This window comes from Manacus vitellinus, unplaced genomic scaffold, assembly GCF_001715985.3.
Source record: "Manacus vitellinus isolate BGI_N305 unplaced genomic scaffold, ASM171598v3 scaffold_42_pilon, whole genome shotgun sequence".
Taxonomy (NCBI): Eukaryota; Metazoa; Chordata; class Aves; order Passeriformes; family Pipridae; genus Manacus; species Manacus vitellinus.
In genome coordinates, this window is record NW_021940553.1 from 1,225,919 (window position 1) to 1,248,823 (window position 22,905).

Below are 22,905 nucleotides of genomic sequence, written 5' to 3' on the forward strand. Positions count from 1 at the left end.
ACAGTATTTGCACATGCTTGCTTAGATCTGCAAGTCAGTACATCTGGCTTTTAGCTGTGTTGAGAAACTGATCCTAATTAAGCGGCCTAGGTTGAGTACCAGTAGGCTTTAGTAGTTGGCATCTGGACATCAGTGAGGGGATTGTGGATTGTTCTGTGTAGCTGCATCTCCAACTGCTGAAGTTCCTAGTTAACAGTTCCTGCAGCTGCAAGCCAAGATGTAACTGTCTTTCTGCATTGACTGAGGCTGTGCTGTCACAGACTAACATTAATGTGCTGTTTGGTGATGGTCATCTTACCCTGTTGAGCCTTATCTTGCAGTGTCCTTTACCATCAAATCATATCACAAATACAAGAATTTGGTTTTGGCAGTGTGTTCCAGATGATGTGATGCCTATCTGTACTTTTGGCCTTGTGAAGGTCAGTACAGCATCTCACTTTAGACTGCTTCATCCCATGTAGTTTTTATCTGGTTATTAGGGATTTTGAGGTGGAAGTTAATTCCTCCAGTAGGGATATCCTTCATTAAAGCAATTATATTGCTTCCTTATTAGCGTTTGTTCTAATAACCACGTTTGTCTGTGTTCATTCTTCATGGGCAGATCAGTAATTCATCTGTAGTTGAATGAGGACTTGATAGTCCCGTTTTTGTAATAAGCTTACAGATAACTGTTACTCCACTAAGATAGTTTGTATTGTTGATGCTGACTGAGGACATGATCTATGTCATGTAGATAAGGGAATACAAGTACTTTTGGGTTATCTTTAATATTTAGTTTTTTTCCTGTGTCCACATTTTTCTTGTGTGTGTCACTATTTTCTGTCTTACTGAAGAGAGACAGTTTTGGCATTTTGTCTGAAAATTGTGAAGCGTTGCCACAGCTCTTTGCTGTTTAGGTAATTTCTTGCTCAGAGTGCGGGTTTTTTGGAACTCAGATTTTCCTGTTAAAGGAAGTGATGAAATGGAAGAAGTGAAGGCATACTGTGTGCTGTTGCATGCCGATAGCCACATTAAAGATTCATCCTGCCAGAATTGTATAATATGATCTGAGATGCTGCTATAAGCAGATAAAAAGTCAGGTTGAAACAACAGCTCTTGCAACCCTTTCTGTTTGGGGAAATGCTCCACTGGAAGTAGCTTCAATTCCACTCAGTATTAGCTTGTGTGACGCTTTCTTCATCTCATCAGTCCTCTAGTCAGTCCCAAAAAGTCCCAAACCCCAGTTGTCCTAAGTTTAGTGTGTAGCAGGTCAATCAGATACCTGCTAGACTTTAACTTTTCCCTACAAATCCCTGGGTCTCAAAGAGTAGTTGTTATTCCTTGCAAGCATTTTTTTTTCCCATCATTTCTCCTTTCTCTAGGAAATAGTTTTCTCTTGTTGGACCTTCAGATCACCTGGGAAACTGAGCCAAATTGATGCTTTATGTCCCTGAAGTCCCTTGTAATAAATTCACTTACTTCGTGGGATCTGCAAAAGTAACAATTTAAGCAGGCCTGCTCTGGGAGTGCTGGAGGCCACTGACTGTGGTGATTTGCTATTCTGAGCTCGTGTTGAAAAGATAAAAAACTAGCTGTTGTATTGTTGACCAAATGTTGACTTGTTTCTGTCAACAGCCAAATTGTTTTGAGAACAGTGGTGAAAATGCTCCTTGTTATGCAAGCGTCTGCTCTGGTGAGAGGAAGTATATTAGCTTTAAGCTTGTATTTTGGAGTATATTTAAGCCCTGTCTACACAGGAAAGATTTAAATACATCTTGTACACAGGAGCCAAATTATATTTTGGAAACAATGATGGCTTATCAGCGCTTCAGTTTACAGCTTGTTCAAAACCAACACCCCCATTTGGTAAAATACAAAGCCTGAAGTGTGCTTCTAGACTGCAGTTTGAGGGCAGTCTGCATATTAAAGGTGAAATGGTGATATGTCTTGGCTGCCTCCCTACTAATAAATTAAACGTGCCTGGGAACATTCCCAGGCACCGTGTCCAACTGGCTCAGGACTGCCTTGTCCGTACTCTTCAACTCTTAGATACCAGGGCAGGGGGCTGCATCCAAACTGCCCAGTGCGAGTGGTCTCAGTGGTCTCAAACCTGGGAATTGTGTGGTAGAACATTAGTTGGCACAGCCTGGTGCTGGGGAATGTCCTAGCTGCCTTCTAGCAGACAATAATCATGCTCCAAGGACTGGGAATGATTCCAGACAAGGTTTAACTTATGAGTACAGATGTTAGTCCTAAAATCTTTATGGACTAAGGCAGTGAAAGGACTCTTTGCATCACAAGGGGTTTTGGATGCCTCAAAAAGGTAGATTTAGGAGTGAATGACTCCTATTTATTTTGAGGCTGTAATTCTGCACTGTACCTCCTGTCTTCCTTTCAGATGGTTTTAGTGGTGGTTAAAACATCTTTCAGAATTCAGTCACCTTTCCAGCACCACCTTTCTGGGATGAGTAGGCATGCCTACTCTCTGTCAGGCAGTTGCTTGTGTATGAATGAGCATAGTGTGGCCTTTCATGGAAGTGCTGTGTGTGAAGTATGGTTTTTAGGGTTGTGAGGAATTTCATTTTGATTTGGTGTGCGTGCGTGTGAATATTAAGAGTCCTAATTTATTGCCTGGGTGACGTGGAGGGGGGGACGGTCTTGCATCTTGTAGGCAATGGATCTTTTATGTGAGCAGGAGAGTGGACAAACCACTTTATTTCCTCAGATGTTTCTTCCAGTGAACAGTAAAAGCTGTGTTGAGCTGACTTTATTGATAATACAGAGTGATTTCCTGCAGGCTCTTCAGTGTTTGACTGTCGATTGTTGGAATATAGTCCTAGTGTGGATCTGCCAGTAAAACACTTACAGTACTCCCAGCTCTTAGCAGTTATACATCCTAGGAGATGGCATATCGTGTAAGCTGCTGAATAGTGGAGCAGTTTTGATCTAACTGGTCACTTTTTTGTACCTCTGTCCTGCTTCTGTGGTGTCCTGAGCTTCATTCCAAGCTATGGCCCTGTGACACAGTCACTTCAGGATACTGTTTGTCTTTCTGTAGGTTGTAGAGTATGCTGTCAGCTTTGACAGTTCGAATATTTATAGAGAAGCAATATAAAATACTGTTCCTGTTCATTGTGCTTTGTCAAGGGCTGTGAAATTTTACTTTTGCCTGTATCATCTCAAAAGACTTACTAACCAAATGTGTGGCATGTCATGCTTGCACCAGTGATGCACCCCACAATTTTGGGAACGTGTAGTCTGTGTGACAGTGTCAGCTTTGGAGCACTGCCTTGTATAAAGGATCCATTGCTCAAAGGTACTGAGCTGTCAGAGCTGACTGTGTCAATTAACATGCAGTAGGTTTTGTGTCTGCTGATTGTTCTTCTAATTGCATGTACACGATGATCTGTCTTACCAGCAGTAGCGGTGCATATTTAAGGACACGGTACAGTGCAGGGATGCTCCCTGGTGTCCCACAGGCTGCCTGTGTGTCTTCAGGGCAACTGTTTCTATCCTTAAGAAGCTGCCGGCAGCCTACCCCTTCTGGAGGCATGTGAAATGGAATGTGGAATGTGAAAAAGTGAGGCTGCAGGCTCTGCTGATGCTGTGGTGGTCAGGATCCCTCTTTGCCCGTTTGCTCTGGAGAGCTGTGATGCTCCTTGTGTCAGAGATGGATGCAATTTGTTTGGGGTAGTAGCTGGCTTTTTTGAAGAGCTGGATCTGTGTCAGAATGGGCCTTCATCTCTGGCTCTCTGCTGCTCTCTGCTAGACAAAGTCATCTAGTACAAGATTTTACTTTTGTCTGTAACCAGTAAAGGCCGTATTTTATTTAACAGGCTGCTGCTGCCCACAGTTACACTCTTGCTTCTCCTTGTAGCGCTCATGTAGCTCTATGGTGAACAGAAGTGATTTGACTGAAAAGTAACTCTCACAACTTGTATTTTGAGCCACATATGTTCTGTGGTCGGGTAACCAGTTTATTGGTTTGGGTTTGCTGCTCAATTTCATGGACATTTCAGCCTCCCTGGGATGGCATTAGAAATAAGGTGTGTGGTATAGGCAAGAAGGGGGCAAGACCCATTCATTCCCTTCACCAGTAGCCCACACTTGGGTTTTATTAAAGTCATTGTAGAACTGAGGTGCTTGTCAGCCTTGAAAGTGGGTTTTAAGTCCAGTGCTGTGCTATCTGCTCCTTTGTTTCATAACACTAATGAATTTTCCCTGTGTAACGAGGAGAAATGAAAACACCTACCTCACTTCTCTTCCCTGAAGCACTCAATCCAAACTTGTGAACACATCAGCTAAATTTAGTAATTTAAATTTAAATCACAACACCTAGATTTAAAACCAGGAGTTTGGTGAATGCGGATTCTTTCTGTTGCAGCTCTTCAGAGGCTGTTAATTGTAAAGGTAATGTAGCAGCCAATTGAGCTTCAGGCTCTCCAGTCAGGAAGCAAAGATCTAAGGTGCTTGTGAGCCAAATTCTCTTAATTTCTGAGGTGCAAGATCTAGTTGTGTGTAACTTATATAAAATAAACTGTCCATTTTTAGTGGCCACAGAGCAAGTATATGATAGAATTGAGTTTAATTTATGCTTCTGAGAGTCTGCTGCCTGTTTACAGTCCCGTCCTGTTTTCTGCTGCTGCTTTTAATTTGTGTCTGTAACTGAAGGTTCCTTTTTCTTTACTGTTGTGATCTTGTCCTCCAACCAGTTTGGTTAAGACTTGGTTATCTCTCCTTCCCTTCCTGCTTAATTTAGCACTTAAAGTTTTTAAAATACTACATTGTAAAACTATGTTAAACACTCATATTTTGTATACTGTGGGAAAGAATATTTAGCTATTTAGTCAAGGAGAGTACAGAAAACAGTGAGAAGTATCAGCTCTAACATGTTTTTCTTCAGAGTTTGAATTTTCCTGTTTTGGGAAAAGCAGCAAATTAGTGTGTTCGTGGAGAATAAAATTAATGCGTAAGTGGTGGTACCTGAATGTTAGATTGTGATGTTCAGTTTTGGATACACATGGCCTTTGTTTGAATTCCTAGGGCAGTTTATGTTTAAAAACAAACAAAAACAAAAAAAAAAAACAACCCAGAAACTACCTTTTAAAATTGAATTTCGTAAAGAACTAGGCTGAGGAAGTTTTGCCTGTTTTAAGGAACATTGCAACTGTATCAACTAAAAACCTGAGAACTTGTTCACCTTTTAAAAACATTTATCATTTACCTTGAATCACTTGTTCCATTTTGATAGCCTCCTTCATATAGAAAATATAGCATGAGATGTGAGTGTAAATGCAAGTCTAACAGTGCTCTATCTTCTATGTGAAAGGAAGTGTTCTGTACATTTTTCCATGTTTGACATCATGGTGTTTTGAATAACCATGTTCCATATTCATATCAATTTTTTGTTTTTGTTTTCAATTTATGCACAGCACTTGCTCTGAAATTTGGGGACTGAGTACACCAAACACGATAGATCAGTGGGATACAACAGGCCTTTACAGCTTCTCTGAACAAACCAGGTGAATATTCTGCCCTCTCTCGCATCATAAAAATCTTGTGGGAGGGATTGGCTTTGGAGGGTCTGTAATGGGATGCTTTAGCTGTAAAATAGACTAAAATGCTTCCTAGGCCTCTCATGGTACAGCATTTAAAAATATTTCCTTGCCAGTGTAGAAATCCAATGTTCTTAGCTGATGTTTTGACCAATGAAACTCTAATTCTGCAGTATTCTTTTTTCACGCCAGTGCTATTGAAAGAATGGGAAGACTTGTTAAATGCAAGCTCTAATGTGATTTGGTATTTATATTAACAAAGTTGGAAACTTAATTCTTTAGACTTAATCTTACAAAGTGTTTAAACTGCTTTGTATGCCACAAGCTTTCAGTTAAATCTTGCTAATTGGCTCAGATACGAGCTACTAAAGAATTGTTTGTAAATTCTTCAGTAGTTAATGGTGGGCAAATTCTAAACAGGGTCTTTATTTTTTCATGTCACATTACTTGATTTGTGTATTGAGGTTTGTCTCCCATCCCATAACAATCATAAACATCTGCATTTGTGTAAGCATATGCAGTCTGTCTTAAAACTAGCAAAACGTTTTCAGCTGGTAGCAAGGCAGATGAAGTGAAGAAGATAAACTGTACAGCCCTTACAAGATGTGCATTCATGCTTTTTGCATTACAGTTATACTGCCATGTGGATCACTTGGGCAGCTGACTGCTTATAGGCTTATTTGCAGTCGTGTGGGAATTCTTATGCTTAAAGCCATAAAGCATCCATGCCATAACAAAGCCTTGAGGTTTAGCAGTGGAAGGGACCATTAAGTGTGTGATTTTTTATTTTATTTTTAACAACTGTCTTCTGCATTTAAAATAAAGAATTATATGAAAAAGTATATGAAGCAGTCGTACTTGGTTGGACTTGAAGTGGCTTTTAATGAACTCTAAATTCACTGGCAATAATTTGAGCAGCTCAAAAATAAGTTAAGACACTGCTTGGTGTGATCACTTTTATCACATTTGAAGCCTTTTAACAAGAGTTATAAATGTCACTAGCACTGTCAGTGCACTGGATTTGAGGATAAACTACCCATCTCCCGTGTGTGTACTCTGTTGCTGGAGTGATTAAGAGACAGTCTGTAAACACTTTTCCCCGTCTTTCCTCTCCAGATCCCTCGATGGCCGTCTGCAGGTGTCCCACCGCAAAGGATTGCCACACGTCATTTACTGTCGCTTGTGGCGCTGGCCAGACCTCCACAGCCACCATGAACTTAAAGCAATTGAAAACTGTGAATATGCTTTTAATCTTAAAAAGGATGAAGTATGTGTAAACCCTTACCACTACCAGAGAGTGGAGACACCAGGTAGGAGGACTGCTTCTGACTTTCTGTTGAGGCATCTCTACGTGAGATTGTATCCCTGATAGTTTTTGATAGTAAAGTTACTGAAAAATCTTTACAAATCTGTTGAATAGTCCTGATAAACACTTCCAGGACCGCTAGCAGCTTCCAGCTGGCTAAGTATGATCCAGACCAAACAGGAGAACAGAGATGATTTACCTTTGCCAGTATGGAACAGTCTTACTTGGAGCACCTCAGGAATCCATTTCTTCCAGTAATTGTGCTATTAGCAGTACTGAGGTTCACAAAATTTCAGAACAGCTGAAGAAATTGTGAGATGTTTTAGATTTTTTTTTTTTCCTGTTACCTTACAGAATCATTTATTTTGAGGGTCTTACTAATGTTTTGAGTTTTTCCTTTTCAGTGTTGCCTCCTGTGCTAGTGCCACGGCACACTGAGATTCTAACGGAGCTGCCACCTCTCGATGACTATACCCATTCCATTCCTGAAAACACTAACTTTCCAGCTGGAATTGAGCCACAGAGCAATTACATACCAGGTATTTTCTTAACCCCCACTCTAAACAGTGCGTTTAGCATCGTGCCATTGGAACAAAGATGGTCGTTCCATCCTCCTAATCAAATTAATTGATATATGCTCCAGTAAATTAGATTTATTTGATTTTATGTGTTAATGCCAATGGAAATACCTAAACACTTCTGTTTGCAGAACATGATCACAGAATACTCTGAGTTGGAAGGGACCCACATGGATCAACAAGCCCAACTCCTAAGTGAATGGCCACTACCATTCACTTAGGAATTCCACCAGGAATCAAACACACAACCTTGGTGTTATTAGCACCATACCTTAAACAACTGAGATATCCTGTGTGAAGCCCTAGTGCTGTGGTTTCACAATAGCTTACTTGGTTTCAGTAGCTTATTCAAGATTCAGGATGCTAACGAGTACAAAATAGACCTTCATCTTAAGCTTTAAGCCTGTTTCACAAACATGGAGGGGTTGCCAAAACTGTGCATTGAAGATTGAGTAATAAACTGATGCTCAATCTCATCACATGCAGTATGTGGAGAAAGCTTTTAAGTTGCAAAGCAGTGACTTTAAAAAGTGTCTCGATCTGTAGTTCACTATCAGTCAAGGTCTGCTTTGGCTTTTTGTTGCTGTTGTGTGCATGCAAGTTTGTTTTTTTAGTATGAAAGAACAGTCTAACAACATTGAACTGATAAGAATTCCTCCTCCCTCTCTTTGCCCCTTTCCCACTCCAAAACAAATTTCCAAGGCTAATGTGCTGCAGTGCACCCAAAACCCTGTTATCCTTATTGAAACATGAAATCAGTGACCTTTGTTTCCTGACCCGGCTTCCTGTTTCCTATCTCTTCAGGAAGTTGCCTGGAGTGCAAAATCAAGTAAAGCTGAAGTTTGCTCATAAATGTTTAATGCATCCATGTTATGAACAAGCTGAAAATTCACATCTGGAGTCTCAGAAAGAATAAGATGACTGCCTTGAAACTCGAATTTGTGCAGTGTACAAATAGTATCTACATGTGTTACACAGAATGTTGCTTGTGGTTTCTTCAAATATATCCAAGAATTGAACTGGCATAAAAAAAAAATCAGTTAATTTGATCCCTTCTGTTTAATTTGGGCTACATCATTTGCCACCTTTAAAGAGCAATTTAGGGTGCTAGAAGTTGGTGTTGCTTTCTTAACTTGTGTATACTTTTTTGACTCGATCCGAGGGCTTTTGATAGCGCTTGTAAACAACTTACTGGAAAGCCACTGCAAATCCAGTGCTGTGGAAATGAGCTAAAGTAGTTGTATGCAGGGAGTTTGTTCAAGGTGATTGTGGGTATTCACATGATCTTCAAATGTTTATGCAGCTAACCACACCTTACCTCCTTCTCTTTGTCACTGGCACCCTCCTCTTGTGTTCATATCATGGAATCTTGCTTTATTTGACCTTGCTGACTTAATCTTGAACACTTAGCCAGGCTTTGATAAGTCTTGAGTGCCTTAGCCTTCTTCAGAGAACCTTTTTCCTTAGTGGCAGGTCAGACTGACTGTAGTAGCTTTACACTCCAGTGCTGCCTCAGTGCTTGGTCTGCAAGAGAGGTTGGTAGAAGTTGGTTTCACCTGCAACTGGGCCCAGGTAATGACGAAAGTACAGGGAGGCCTTTGGGAGCTGTGTGTTCCCTTCCAGGTTGTGGATGTGCTGGGCTGCGTTGTCTCCACACTCCTGGCAGCACTCGAGCTCTACTGGAAATTTTTAATGCCACACCGGCGCTTTTATTTCCAGCTGTGGTGGTGCTCAACCTCTGACCCTAAACTATTCTTAGTACTAGGTGGACATGGAAAATAATCTGTGCCAAAGAGCCTAGACTAGCAACTGGAAACAGGAGGCGTGGGTTGGACTGGAAATGGGTATTGACCTTTTACCATGGCTGTGGGCTTAACTACAGCAAATGATTTGGACAAGGGTGGAGTCCACTTTGTCACGATGGATTCTGTAGAAATGTTCAAAACGGGTATGATTTTTGTTATCACACTTCTTTCTAGTGAAGATTTCCCTTAATCACCCTTTTAATTTCTCACTTGAATTTTGTCACATCTATATTTAGCACACTCGTTTTACAGAATGAATCCAAGATTAAATTCTCTCAGTTCATTTTAATTTAATCAACTGACTTAATCTAGTTTCCTCTTGCTGACTTCCTTCTGATCTTGCTGTGTTGCTGTACAACTTAGTCATGATATTTGATATAATTTTATTTTACTTCTTAAGCAAAAAGGTTTTATCTTTAAATTTCTATTGTTTGTTAATAATGTAATTAAAAGTGTTTAATCCCTGGAAGTTTCAGAGACAATTCTAAGGTGATTGTAGAGATAGTTAGCTCCAAACACTTTCACTGAAGAAATCCAGGGTTTGCCTTTAATATGGAGGAAAAGACATTTGCCCAGTTCAAAGAAAATTATTTCCTGAAAGGCAGTTGGTTAACTCATTATCTGGATTACAAAGAGCATTTTGAATGGAGAAGAGGAACAGGCACAGTCTCCTGGGTTTTGAAGATATTTCTGTGGAATTAGACACAGTTTCTGGTATCAGAATGCTTCAGAGTTGGTACTGAGTTTACTTTGGTCTGTGTAACTGTCTTTAAAGAAAGCTAGTTGAAGGAATAGCTGATGGTTTTAATAGGACTTAGAAGTAGTAGTAATAATAATGATAGAGCTTGTGCAGTGTAAGAGTCAATATGGTTATTATAAATGAGAGAAATCAACTGTTGGGTGTTGAAGAAAGATGGATTTGGGGACTGAACTGAAAAATAAATCTTTAACAATTTCAGTAAGGTGTAGGAGGGTATCTGATGGTTATACTACATAAAGATAGCTCACGTTATTTTTTTGTGGAAGCCACCAGATGGTTTTTTTTATTTGTAATTCTACTACATATGAAAGCTGTTGATCGCAATTGCAAAATTGTTACTCATTGTAGTGACTGTATCTTGTCTTAAATGGAACAAACAAGAGTTGTCTGTTAATTACATATATTTGAGCAATTGACTGGCATACAAGAGAAGATACATTTTACATAAAAATAAGGCAGGTAGTGTGTTTGAAGTCCTGCTGAAAGGAAAAAGGGACAGCAAAGTGACATTCTGATTCAGTGTTCCAGTATTGTGGAGCTCCTGAAGACGTGATGACAAAAACACCAAGTGTTTAGTCTACAGAAATTTCCCCAGTCTTTCAAGCAGTCAGTGTGGTTTTCTTTTTTTTACAGAAACACCTCCTCCAGGATATATCAGTGAAGATGGAGAAACAAGTGACCAGCAGTTGAACCAAAGCATGGATACAGGTAACATTTATTTCTCACTACTTGCAAGGCTTTGGATTACTAGCTGTGATCCCTCTGCGTAGGAGCACGAATTCAACCCAAAAGGTGATGGCAGTTTTCCTCTGTACTACCTGTTTAAAATACCGCTTTCAGTCTTTCATGAACAAAATAGTTTTTTGCTAGGGAAATGCTTTTAAAACATTCTGAGCCGTATTAAGTACATCACATTTGTTACATAACAGAAGTATACAAGTTCTAATTAAATCTTCACCAGAAATCCTTAAAATAGATTTTAATAGTTAATTGGTTTCAACTATTCCCTAGTAAACAGCTTCATTGAAGCAAAACGTCTGTAGACCTAATAAACAGGTTGCAGACAATCTGTGTTCTGAGAACCTGTCTCTGACAACCTTATCACTTTTGCTTTGTTTCAAATTAATTTTTGTAGGTAAAACTCTGTGGAAAAAGCTGTAGAAACATTAAGCATTTGAACCTTTGTGTGAAAGGGTTTCTGCAGAATGTGGTTGACCTTAGACTTGGACAAAGCACAGTTAGTGTGCTGGATCAGAACCTCCTGCTGTGTGCCAGCAGACTTGGGTGTGCTTGATTAGCTAATTCTAGCAACCATTTTTAGTTAGTTGGAATCAACTGCACCAGTTTCTGTAAGAACTGCAGTGTTTTCCCGCTATGTGACAATAGATACCTTAATTAAAACAGCCTGACATAAGCAGTCATTGTGGAAATGTTTCTGTGAAAGCCTCTCTGTATTTTGCATTTCAGTGTGCAAATTGTGTTGGAGGGTTCATGTTTTTCTGAGTTTTTAACTTCCTCTTTCTGGAAAAGAATAATTTCCTCAAATGCGCAAATGTAGCTTGTTCTTTTCTGGAGATCACAGAATCATAAAATCATAGAATGGTTTGGGTTGGAAGGGACTTTAAAGACCATCTTGTTCCAACCCCTCTGCCATGGGCAGGGACACCTTTCACTGGACCGAGTTGCTCCCATCCAACCTGGCCTTGGACACTTCCAGGGATCCAGGAGCAGCCACAGCTTCTCTGGGCAACCTGTGCCAGGGCCTCACCACCCTCACAGTAAAGTTTTTTTTTCCTAATACCTAATCTAAATCTCTCCTCTTTCAGTTTGAAGCCATTCCCCCTTGTCCTGTCACTACTTGCTCTTGTAAACAGTCCCTCTCCATCTTTCTTGCAGGCTCCCTTCAGCTACTGGAAGGCCACATTAGGTCACCCCCAGCCTTCTCATTTCCAAGATAAACCTTCTGCTATGAAAACAGAAAGGCAATATCTTGCTTGTCTCATCCACTCTTTCTTAGCTTTTATTTCGCAGAATTTGGGAAGTCACTACCTTCTCACTGGAGAAGTGCATAAATAATGTTCACAGTTTGTGCATGGAGGGAGAGCTCTGCCAAATACAACACTAAGTTAATTGAGTCTTTACAAGGAGGGGTAGGTTCCCAGAAATCTGGAAAATTGAATGAAATCTTAATTCAGAGTAAGTGTGTGATATTCCAGAAAACTGATTGTAGGATTTCTGAGGTTTCTTATTCTGAAAAATTTCAATGTAAAAGTGGTGTAGATAATGGTTGTGCCTACCCAGCTGAAATAACAAAATCCATTTGCTCTGGAACTATCTGTATTGCTTCAACAGGATCTCCAGCAGAGCTGTCTCCTAGTACTCTCTCTCCAGTTAATCACAGTCTGGGTAAGCTGGAAATACTTATAATTATTTCTCTGTGTGTGATGACTCTTCATTATATAGTTATAATTACTTTAAAAGTGAAAATGTACTTTAAGAAATTAAGAGTTGCATTAAGAGGTGACTGTTGGGTTGGCTTCCCAATGTTAAATATAATAGGGCTGGGTTAATAACTTGTTAACAACTGCTCTATTTTGGTAACTTTTGAGCTCCTAGCAAAGAGAGATATGTTGTGTGTGCAGGAACAGCATTTATAAAATAAGTAGTTTAGAGGACATTTGCCTGTCCATAATGCTGTCCAGACTTACTGTCTCCCTTCTGCTGCTCTTCTCATGTACTGTTTCACCTCTGACTGCAGCACAGTTGTTGCTCCCACGTTAGTTGCCCACCTGCTTTGATCGGGTGCCATTGCTGTGTGTCTGTATAAATGCCTCAGGAAGATCAGATTGCCCTGGGTTTGTTTAAGGAATGGTGACAGGATGTGACAGGAAAATGCTGTTCAGAATGCTGAGTAAGTATTTAGGGTAGGTAAGAAGGGGAAGCAGCGCAGGAAAAGTTGAAGATGCACGGGGAAGATACTGGGCTCTAGCAAGGGAGAGTAGAAGGAGCTTAGAACTACCCATAGATAAAGAGACAGTATAAGATCTAGTGTAATACAAGAGAACAGAATTTTCATATTATTTTTTCCTTTCTGTTGTTCAGTGTTTGATAGTTTAATCTTTTCTTTTACGCTGCCAAAATGTTTGCAAGTTACAGAAAGGCAACAGGAATGTCTCAACGTCTGGCACTCAGAGCACCATTAGCTTAATCATTTTGCCGAGCAAAATGCAAGTACTGAATTAAATGAGCTGTGGTCAGATTAGATCACCCCTTCTCCCCCTCCTCCTTCCCTTGTGTGGAAGATTGAATTCCATTCTGTTTACTGGGGTAGGTAAAAAGGACAGCAAGCAAAACATAATAGAAGTAGTTTGAGGAGACTACTGCTGTCATTTCTGGGAGAGGCAAATAGCAGGGAAGATAGCTCTACTTTCAGCCTCAAATTGTGTGTTAAGCTTGCGTTTTAAAAATTTTTTTTTTGTTTGTTTTAGACTTGCAACCAGTTACTTACTCGGAGCCTGCATTTTGGTGTTCAATAGCATATTATGAATTGAATCAAAGAGTGGGAGAAACCTTCCACGCGTCCCAGCCTTCCCTGACCGTAGATGGCTTTACAGATCCATCAAATTCTGAGCGATTTTGTCTAGGTCTGCTTTCCAATGTAAACAGAAATGCTACGGTGGAAATGACAAGACGACATATAGGTGAAGATCTCTGATCTTTTAACTATCTAATTTCATTTTGTCGGCTAATTTATCTGGAATGATCCAGGTAGGATGTGTGTTGGGTTCCTTTCACCCTTGTGCCGCCAGACGTCAACATTCCCTCTCAGGGCTTGCCAAGGAAAGTTTGGCCTCTCTAGCTAAGGACAAAAGTGGAAAGACACAGAGCTCACAACTTCTAAAATCAGGGAGAAATGTAGCAGCTTCTGCTACCAAAGCCAGTTGGAATTGGGAGGAGATGTAGCAATGGCTGGAGCTGAAAGGAGCTGCCTTTCCTCAATCAGTAGCCCCTAACCTGGTGGCAGCAGCCGTCACAAAGCTGTCAGGCATCAGGCAGCACAGGAGGAAGCCACTCAGCTGTGTGAGATTTCTGTTCCTCGTGTTGCTGTTCTTGCCTTGTGGAAAAAGATGGTGCACCAAAGCATCCCACAAGTCAGGTTTTTGCCTTTCAGGCTCCTTGTTGGACCTCTTTGTCCTGGGCAGCGTTTATAGTAAGAGTTGCTTATAATTGAAATTGAAGCTTTAAATACAAATATTAACATGTTGCTTAGTTTATTCTAGTTTATAAAATGCAGAATGGATATTGGTAGTACTTCTTGAATTCTTCTCTGAAATGGGAAAAGCTGCCATTGAAATAACACACTGTTCTGACATGAGTAAGATTTCCTTTGTAATGGTTAATCAAAGAATGTTGTTTTCCACAATGCACTGTCTTGGCTTTAAGTTCTTCGGTAAACTGTCTTTTTTTTTTTTTCATGGATTCTTTTATTAGCAACATTCACAAAATCTTTTGTGTTTTTCACTTTCAGTAAAATTTCAACCTCTTTAGTAGAACCTTTTGACTCCCCATGTGCCAAGTCCAAATGCCAAATCCAAATGCTTGTCTAATAAGATTTTAGATGTGCAGAAACCTAGACTGTGCCTGTGCTGATGACTGGTCAAAATGATCAGTGGCGAGGAAAACCAAAAATGTAATGAGCTCTCACTCTTTAATGGAGCAGCTCACATTTTGTTGAAGAATTGTTTTAAAGAAAAAAGGGGAATGGAAACCGTGGCCTTTAAAGGATCTGTTAATTATAAATAGTTTTCTTTGGGAAATCAATTGCACATTATTTGCCTTCTGCTGCAAATAACCTACACAGATCTGTTTTCCTATCTCAGAAAGAGAACAAAATAATAATTTAAAAGCGGACAATATGATATCTTATGGTTATTTTTTTGTAATAGGGCTAAATGAAGTCCTGTTGTTTTTGATAAAGCAAGACAGGGATATGCAGTGGGTTGTGAAATGGTGTGGGTGCATGTAAGCAGAGAGTGTTGAAGTGGTGTACTTGTGTTTTCCTTTTACACCACAGTGGCCTGTCCTGCGTCACATACAATGCTTTAATATTAGCACAAGTTTTAATTCTGTTTTAATGAACACTGCTTCTGAGCTTGGATTTGATTACAAACCATCATATGGGTAGAAAATTCTGTCCTGCTTTTGACCAAATTTATTCTTCTTCTCCTCCAAATATTGTGCGTTCGTGGGAGAAAAACGCAAGTTAATTGTGTTCTGCTCCTTCTACAGCTGTCAGCACAGCAGTGAGGTCCTGTGGATAATTGATTTCTGTTTCTGTTGTGAGGAAAAAACTTGGCCTTCTCTGAAAAAAAATACTCCCTTGTTTCTTAATCTGCTTGGGTCATATCATAACTAGAGTACCTGTGACTTTTGCTGCAGGGAGGGGAGTGCGTCTCTATTACATTGGTGGAGAAGTTTTTGCTGAGTGCCTAAGTGATAGTGCGATTTTTGTTCAGAGCCCCAACTGTAATCAAAGATATGGCTGGCATCCTGCAACTGTGTGCAAAATTCCACCAGGTTAGTAGCCTCACAAAGGTCTTGTGGGAAAATACCCAGTGAAGGTATTCGCTGGACGACATTTGCTTTCCTTTTTGTAATTTCTGCATAGTTTTGGGCTTCTGTGTAGCAAACACAAATGTTCACTGACTGCACCTTTTTTTGACTTTTTTTTCTTTATAGGATGCAATCTAAAAATCTTTAATAACCAAGAATTCGCTGCTCTTCTGGCTCAGTCTGTGAATCAGGGCTTTGAAGCAGTTTATCAGCTTACTAGAATGTGTACCATAAGAATGAGCTTTGTTAAAGGATGGGGGGCTGAGTACAGGTAAGAGAAAGACCTCTTTGCTTTTAGAGTTAATCATTTTTGTTCTTTCACTAACAAAGTATTTCTGTCTGACTTGAAAACCATACACAGAGGCTTCTCAGTGCTATTGTGAGTATGCTGTCTGCAGATTGAACCCATATTTTCCTTTTTCTCCTCCTCATCTATGGAACTGCTAAGTTATGAAGTCCATAAACTGATTTTAGTGCTGCACTGAAGCCAACTGTTGAGCAAGGAATGTCGTCAAAGTTCTGTTCCCTTGCTCAGTCCTGCTGGCTTGCATGTTATGGTGAAATCTCTGACAAGACCTAGAAGTTTCACAGCTTGTGCTGTGAGATTATTTGCTGATTGTTAGACATACAGTCATTTCGACATTTGAACATACAATCAGTCTGTTCTGAGTGTAGTGTGAGTTCCTTAGGTTGTGGTGCGGGATGGGGTTTGATGGTACCCAACGGGAAGACTTGGAGTCACTGGGAGTGCCTCCTGCAGAATGAAGTTACTGGAGAGCACGCACTTCAGGGGTGGCAAATATTTTGGAACTTGTAGTGGAAAAAACTTTGCAGGAGTAAGACGACTGTGTTTGTGTAGTAAAACTTCTAAAAACAGTCCTTTGAGTGGAAAAAATAGCATTTTAGATGCTTTTGAATAGATTCCAATTGTATTCTCTATTAGCACAAACTGAGAGCTGTAGTTGAGGACAGTGCCTGTTTTTAATGTAGTATGGGAATTCAGGAAGAAAAGTAATTGACTTCTAACAGAGCAGTTTCAAAGATTTCATTATTTTGGAGAGCTAGAGATGTGGTTTTAAACAAATCCCTTAAACCTCTCTAGAAATTGTCCACTGAAAGAATGAAGTCTGACATATCAATACCCTAATACAATACATACTGATTTTTTTTTTTTTAATCTATATCCTTTCTGAAGTTGAATAATGGCATATAGTTTCCACTGAATCTGGGGGGTTTGATTGCTTTATCTGCTCTTGAAGTACGTACATGTATACATTAGTGTCAGTGTGGGGGGGAGGTTTCTCAGCTAAATGAAGCCAATTTTGTAATAGTCTAATTAGATGAAATGAGAAATTTGAGTAATGGAATAAATTGGTACCTCTGTGTTAGGAAGAGGTGCACAAGAAAAAATCTGGCTCAGGTTTAAAGAGCTATTGGGTTTGGCTCTGAAGGAGTATGTATACACTTAGGCATAATTAAATACAGCATTCTAATCTGAATAGAAGAAAGGCTTAATCAGTCACATTACATGGAGGCAGCTTGAAGTGAATGGAGTGTAAGTGCTGGGTTAGAACTTTTGGTCAAGTTGTTTCAAAGGAGGGAGAATGTTGGTTATTAGCCTATAAACTGTTCATACACCATAGGATTGAAAAAGCTGCAGTGGAAACATTACCAGAATAGCACAGAAACTGATTACTAACATAATGCTGAACTAGTTTCTTTGCATCTCTGTTTAAGATGATGCTAATAAATTATTGATGCACAAAACTTGTAAATTATGCTGAGTTGGGATTAAAGCAAGAAGAGGTGGCTCTGGCAAACACAACCATGAATTTAAATGAATGTAGTCTGACTTGTCAAAACGGACCAGGCAAGCACTGTAAAAACCCATCATTCTTGTTAAAACTTCCGTGTTTCATTATTATATGAAAAAACATTTCTCATAGAACAGGCTTGGGCAGAGCCAAAGCATTACTTGCACTTTAGGCATATGTGCATAAACGTGCGGGTATGGCAAGCTGATACATTTTATAAGCTTGGTAGGCAAAATAGCTTACAGCTTTTGGCTTGTTAAATGTTGGTTTGAATTGAGGATGGTAGAAGTTCAGATGTTCACAGTAGCACAGGAATTGTCCAGGTCTAACATCATCTTCTGAAGAAAGTTCAGTAGAGGTGTAATTATTGATAAATGAACTGGAAATCCATGGGTATGAGAGGCTGAGTTTTTAACTTTGAGATGGTTGCTCAGAGACTGTCACTATTTTATCAATTTTTGCCAGTGTAGTGCAAAGCCAGGGCTGTTGAACAGAACCAGTTATAAAATTTTGAGGAAGTGTGTTGTGAAACACATCATAGGGGAGTTGACAGCAGTGGAATAATGAACTTCCTTCTTTGGGAGAGGATTCAAGACTAAATGGAATTATATTTCCTGTGGTTTAGGTTGTTTTTCTGTTGTATCACTTTGTTCTGACGCATAGGCATTTGGGGCTAAGATAACTGTTTTGTTGAGTGCTGAGAGAGCACAGTCCTCAGCTACTGTCTTCTAGAAAATGTGAAACTTTTGAAATCGATCTTCTCCCTGGTTTAATCTTTCTGCCTTTTCAGTTCCTCTGTTTATATAAACAGCTTTCCTTAAAGCGAAGGGCTGCAGTGCCAACAGTAAAACTGAAGGGGCTGGGTTTGTGTCTGACTAATCTGCTGCCTTTGAATCTTGGGATAGCTGGAATTACTAGGAAAAACTGGCTTAGCAACAGTAGTCTTGCCAGTCTAGCTAGGGAAAACTCCCATGCCTGGAGTGGGTACAGTGAAATAACAGGATTTTTCAGGCAGACTATGTCCAGTTCTGATTTCTTTACTTTGGAGATGAGAAGGAAGATTTTTGAATAACAGGTCTCTGAAGCAAAGATATATGGGAGAGTGAATGAAGTTTTTATGGTTGTCAGTCCTTCAGCTTTACTGACTCTTGCTACATGGTGTCTTATTAAGGGCTTCTATGTGGAAAATTATAGGCAAGTTAGTGCAGAAGACAAGGGAAATGTAATTTTTACTTAAATTGTTTGTGTGAGGATGTTACAGTACAAAACACATGTAGAAGTGTAAGATCACAGGAAATCAGAGATAAGGTTTGGTGTTCCTTTGAGATACCATCAGTTAGCACAGGATAACCACACACCGTGTTTTGATGTCATGTTTCTGACAACATCTCCCAGTTTCCTATACATTTATTGTGCCATTTGCTCCAAAAAGCCAGACCTTATGATCACCACAGCACTGTGGTCTTTGGCCACGCTGACAGCGCAGAACCAAGGGTTTCTATTCCATATTTCTCAGTAGTTGTCTATAGAATTCAAACCCATTTATGCATGCAGACTCTCTGAAGGTTGAGATACAGCTGCACACGGGTATCTGTGATGTGAACACTGCATCAGCTGGACAATTCTGTCTGAATTTCTTTTTACAAATAAGGCTCTTGTTGTGGCCCTGGAAGCAAATACTGCTGTTATTCTCCAGAGTGGAGTGTTCTTGATGTATTAGGACAAGCATGTAATTATTGATGTGTCTTACAGATGTGGGAGTGTTTTGGAATTTTGGAGATTTTTGGTTTTGTTTTTTTTTTCTTCAAAGACTGAAAAAAGTTTAGTAACAGTTTTGATAACGGTTGCAGGTTGTTATCCTTCTGTGTAGTAGATATGTGTGGAAACATACTTGATCACACGGTGGAGAATTTTATGGCAGCCACAGCTGCTTTCTGACTTCCCACTTCCCTATTTCTTTGTTTTCTAGGCGCCAAACGGTTACAAGCACTCCTTGCTGGATTGAACTTCATCTGAATGGACCTCTACAGTGGCTGGACAAAGTACTGACTCAGATGGGCTCCCCTTCAGTTCGCTGCTCCAGCATGTCCTAAATCTTTCTCCTTCCTCACCAGTGGGCTAAACATCGAGTCCAAACAACAGACTTAATATAACAGCTCCTCTGTCGTAGTATTTGTGTGTGGTCCCCATGAACTGTTTACTATCCAAAAAAGGTTTTTAAAAAATGGAAAAAAAAAAAAAGGTTAAAAAAAAAAAAAGGAAAGAAAAAAAAAGAAAAACAGCACTTGAGGTCTCATCAGTTAAAGCACCTTGTGGATTCTGTTTCCTATACTCTGATACTAGATGAAAATTTAGTGTATAGAAAAGCCTTCTTCAGAAAGAAGCGACAATTTTAAAGATTCTTTAATGGTGTTTTTATTGGGTATATAAATGAGTGTCCTAATGGTTTATCAATAACATGAATAGCTAAGTATACGTACAGATAATGTATCATGATCTCAAATATCACAGTATTGTGCTGTTCTACATTTTATTCCCATAAATAGTCGTTTGGTTTTTTGATTGGGGCAAATATCTCATAAGATTCCAAGACTCTACTCCCTTATTCTTTTATATTTTTTTATATAAGCAGGTTTTTTGAGTAGTCCTAAACATAAAAAGCAGACTTTCCTTGTAGAAAAGCTTAACTTTTTGCTGCCTTCTTAAAGAAAAAGAAAATCCCTCCATTGGAAGGGAAAGAAATGTCTTCAGATTCCTCTGTGAAATCTTAAGACACTTTATATACTTAATGGGGCCTAAAATGAATTCATATTGTAAATTCCAAGTATCCATTACACTGGGAGTCTACTTTTCCCTACCCACCTGAGTTGATGCATCTAGTGCCAGCACTATTGCTGGCAGTGTTGTAATTTGGGACTCTTTGTACCTTAAATCATTGAAATCAGTGGGGTTTTTTCTCATGGAGTGAGAACTTACCATAGCATTTGATCATGGATTAAGTACACAAGGTTATTGGCTTACCCCCTACATCTGTATGTTTTCATTGAACAGATGTCACTAAAAATAATGGGGTTTAGTTTCTGGAGCCAAATACCTTCGAAAAATCCTTTCCCAGGGTAAACTAGACTCTTTTATTTAGGTTTTTAAATAGATGCAGCTTCTTAACGTATTTCAGTAACAGAATTTAAATTTCTGATCTGAGTGGCTTTGTGTAGCTTACTTACACACCAGATCACACGCATTCATTATGTCATAATGGGCCTTGTTATTAAAAGTAGTTGCTTCTGCAAAACCTCTAGGATAGTGGTTGCTGAGGTATGACCAGCGAAGGAGGACTTTCTAGGTTCTTCATGACAGTGCATGTTATTGTGAACCTTTGGACACTACAGCAGCACCATATTAAAAAATATTCTGAAATATATTCTACAAATAAGTCTGGGCTGGGGATGGGATGGGAAACTGTATAGAAGGGTTATTATGAACTTGAAAAATACACATCTTACTAACAATCTTGTGATCTAGCTGTCTGTCATTCTTTTGTTATCGTGGCAGTAGCAGGATTGCCTTTGTCTGTTTTTCCCATTGTTTCATCCATTACACTAGTACTGTACTTTGTAAGTGCAGCTAGTGATAACTTAGCTTTGAGAACAAAAATGTGGCCAGTGTTACAGCTTTTAATCACTTGAATAAATTGATGATAGTGATGGATATTTTTATGCCATAATGACATAGAAGCAATACCAAAAATCAAGCCTTGAAAAAGTGGGCCAGACACCTTTCAAAAATTGGCAAAGCAGTTACCAGTTTGTGCTAGTTTTACCAGTAGACTAATGTATTGGTAGAACTTGTGAACCTAAGAAATAAGCTTCATGCGTGTTGCATTTGCCTAATATGTGAATACACTAATAAAAGTTTTAATTCTCATGATGGCTGAGTGCGTTTTTTTATTAATTGCTGTCTGTATTTTTTGTTGAAGGTTAGGAACCATCCTAACCGACCCAAACAAATGGTACAAGTGTCCTCCAGGTTGTGGCTGAGAAGGTTAGAGTTTAGGTGTTAATATGACTTTTCATACAGCTGTTGTGGAGGTTCTGGATTTGTGGGTGCTCTATCGTACAGACTTCTGCTCCTGTTTATTAAAGCAGTTGCTTTTTCCTACCACAAGCAAATTGCATCCTACTAACTCAGATGTTTACTTTCACCTGTGAAACAGTTAGATAAGAGAGGCTTGTCTGGGTCAGACTCGTATTTATGAGCAGGTTGCAGCTTGAATCAGTTGGGTGACCTAATTCTGTGGTCTCCTTGCTGTGGATTTCTGAATGTGCTCTTTCAGTTGTGGTGGAATTACTTGCTTTGCCTTGAACATTGTAGTAACCTCAACTGTACCTTTTCTTTCAGTGTGCGCTTCCCAAGGACTGTACAGGGACCCTGCAGACGTTACCTGGGGGTCTGCCTGTGTGCAAAACCATCTCAGTCTGTGTAGAAGTCACTGGTTTTGACTTGTTTGTACCACTGAAATATTCTCTCCTGCCATTGCTGATTCAGCCACAGCTCAGTGGCACAGGGGAACTTACCTGTGCTTAAAAATGTTTGCTTGCCAGTATTTCATTTAAATGCCTTTGGCAGTTCTTAAGTAACTTTAACCTACTCCTGTTTCTTAATCCACTGCTGTTCTGCTCTTCTTCAAAACCTGACCAGTGCCCACTCAAACATCGTAATGCAGAATGCCTGTGGTACATAAGGAATGTGGCTTCATCCCTCTCCTCTTTTGCCAGTCAAAGTAGAGATGTCCAAAGTGAATTATTTTTCAGTGAGGCTGTTTTGCAAAATAAAACACGTAGCAAGCAGGGAGTACTCAAATGGAGATGTTTAAAGTATGGGTAGCCAGCTACTTACCTGTAGCTGGAAAAAGTCTGTGTATAACTGTTGCCTTAAGTTTAGACTGGGATTCTGTGAGCCTGAGTTCAGATCTCTCTCATCACTTGCCCTGCCTGAGCTTGATTTTCATCGTATTGCCAAAGCCAAGTAATGAGAGATCAGGTAGTTGATGCAAACATCCAAATCTAAAAATGATTTTTTAATTGCCTTTTGGCAGCTCGGAGGCACAGAGATGACTTTTCAGAGCCCTTCCTCCGCCAAAGAAAAACCTGATTTCATTTAGAAGTTGTTTAAGGGCTGAGGCTTCGAGAGCAGTGTCGCATGCCTGGACTCTCTCGGCTTTAAACTGTGGTACTTGGTGGTAGAGTGGCATCGTCCTTACACGTTTCCCCCTTCTTTTTGTGCGTGTTTCCTGCCTAGGTGGTGAGCACTCTGCAACAGCCTCTGCTGTTGCTTTAGCATTTTGCATAGAGTCCTTGGACTTCCAGGTGGTGCCATACAAATCTAGACCACAGTGAGAGCTTTGATGTTCTCTTGTTCTTATTCAGGACGTTGTACTTAATCAGTACTTAACCTCCTTGAGAATAATCGCAGGCAAGCAGCATAAATAATTTAAC

General features: G+C 39.7%; 1 protein-coding gene across 3 annotated transcripts in view; it reads left to right on the forward strand.

Annotated features, from left to right (window-relative positions):
- Positions 1-21,337, forward strand: part of SMAD2 (SMAD family member 2) — a 38,570-nt gene extending 17,233 nt beyond the window's left edge. Inside the window, exons 2-10 of one of the 3 annotated variants that reach the window (XM_008928618.3) lie at positions 5,412-5,501; positions 6,651-6,844; positions 7,245-7,379; positions 10,617-10,691; positions 12,336-12,389; positions 13,472-13,684; positions 15,423-15,560; positions 15,723-15,867; positions 19,380-21,337. In XM_008928618.3, the coding sequence (XP_008926866.1) occupies positions 5,412-5,501; positions 6,651-6,844; positions 7,245-7,379; positions 10,617-10,691; positions 12,336-12,389; positions 13,472-13,684; positions 15,423-15,560; positions 15,723-15,867; positions 19,380-19,503 (1,168 nt within the window). In that variant the 3' untranslated portion in view covers positions 19,504-21,337. The remainder of the gene's footprint in view (positions 1-5,411; positions 5,502-6,650; positions 6,845-7,244; positions 7,380-10,616; positions 10,692-12,335; positions 12,390-13,471; positions 13,685-15,422; positions 15,561-15,722; positions 15,868-19,379) is intronic. The other 2 variants (XM_018078776.2, XM_008928619.3) reach the window with 2 other exon arrangements.
- Positions 21,338-22,905: the final 1,568 nt, after the last annotated feature.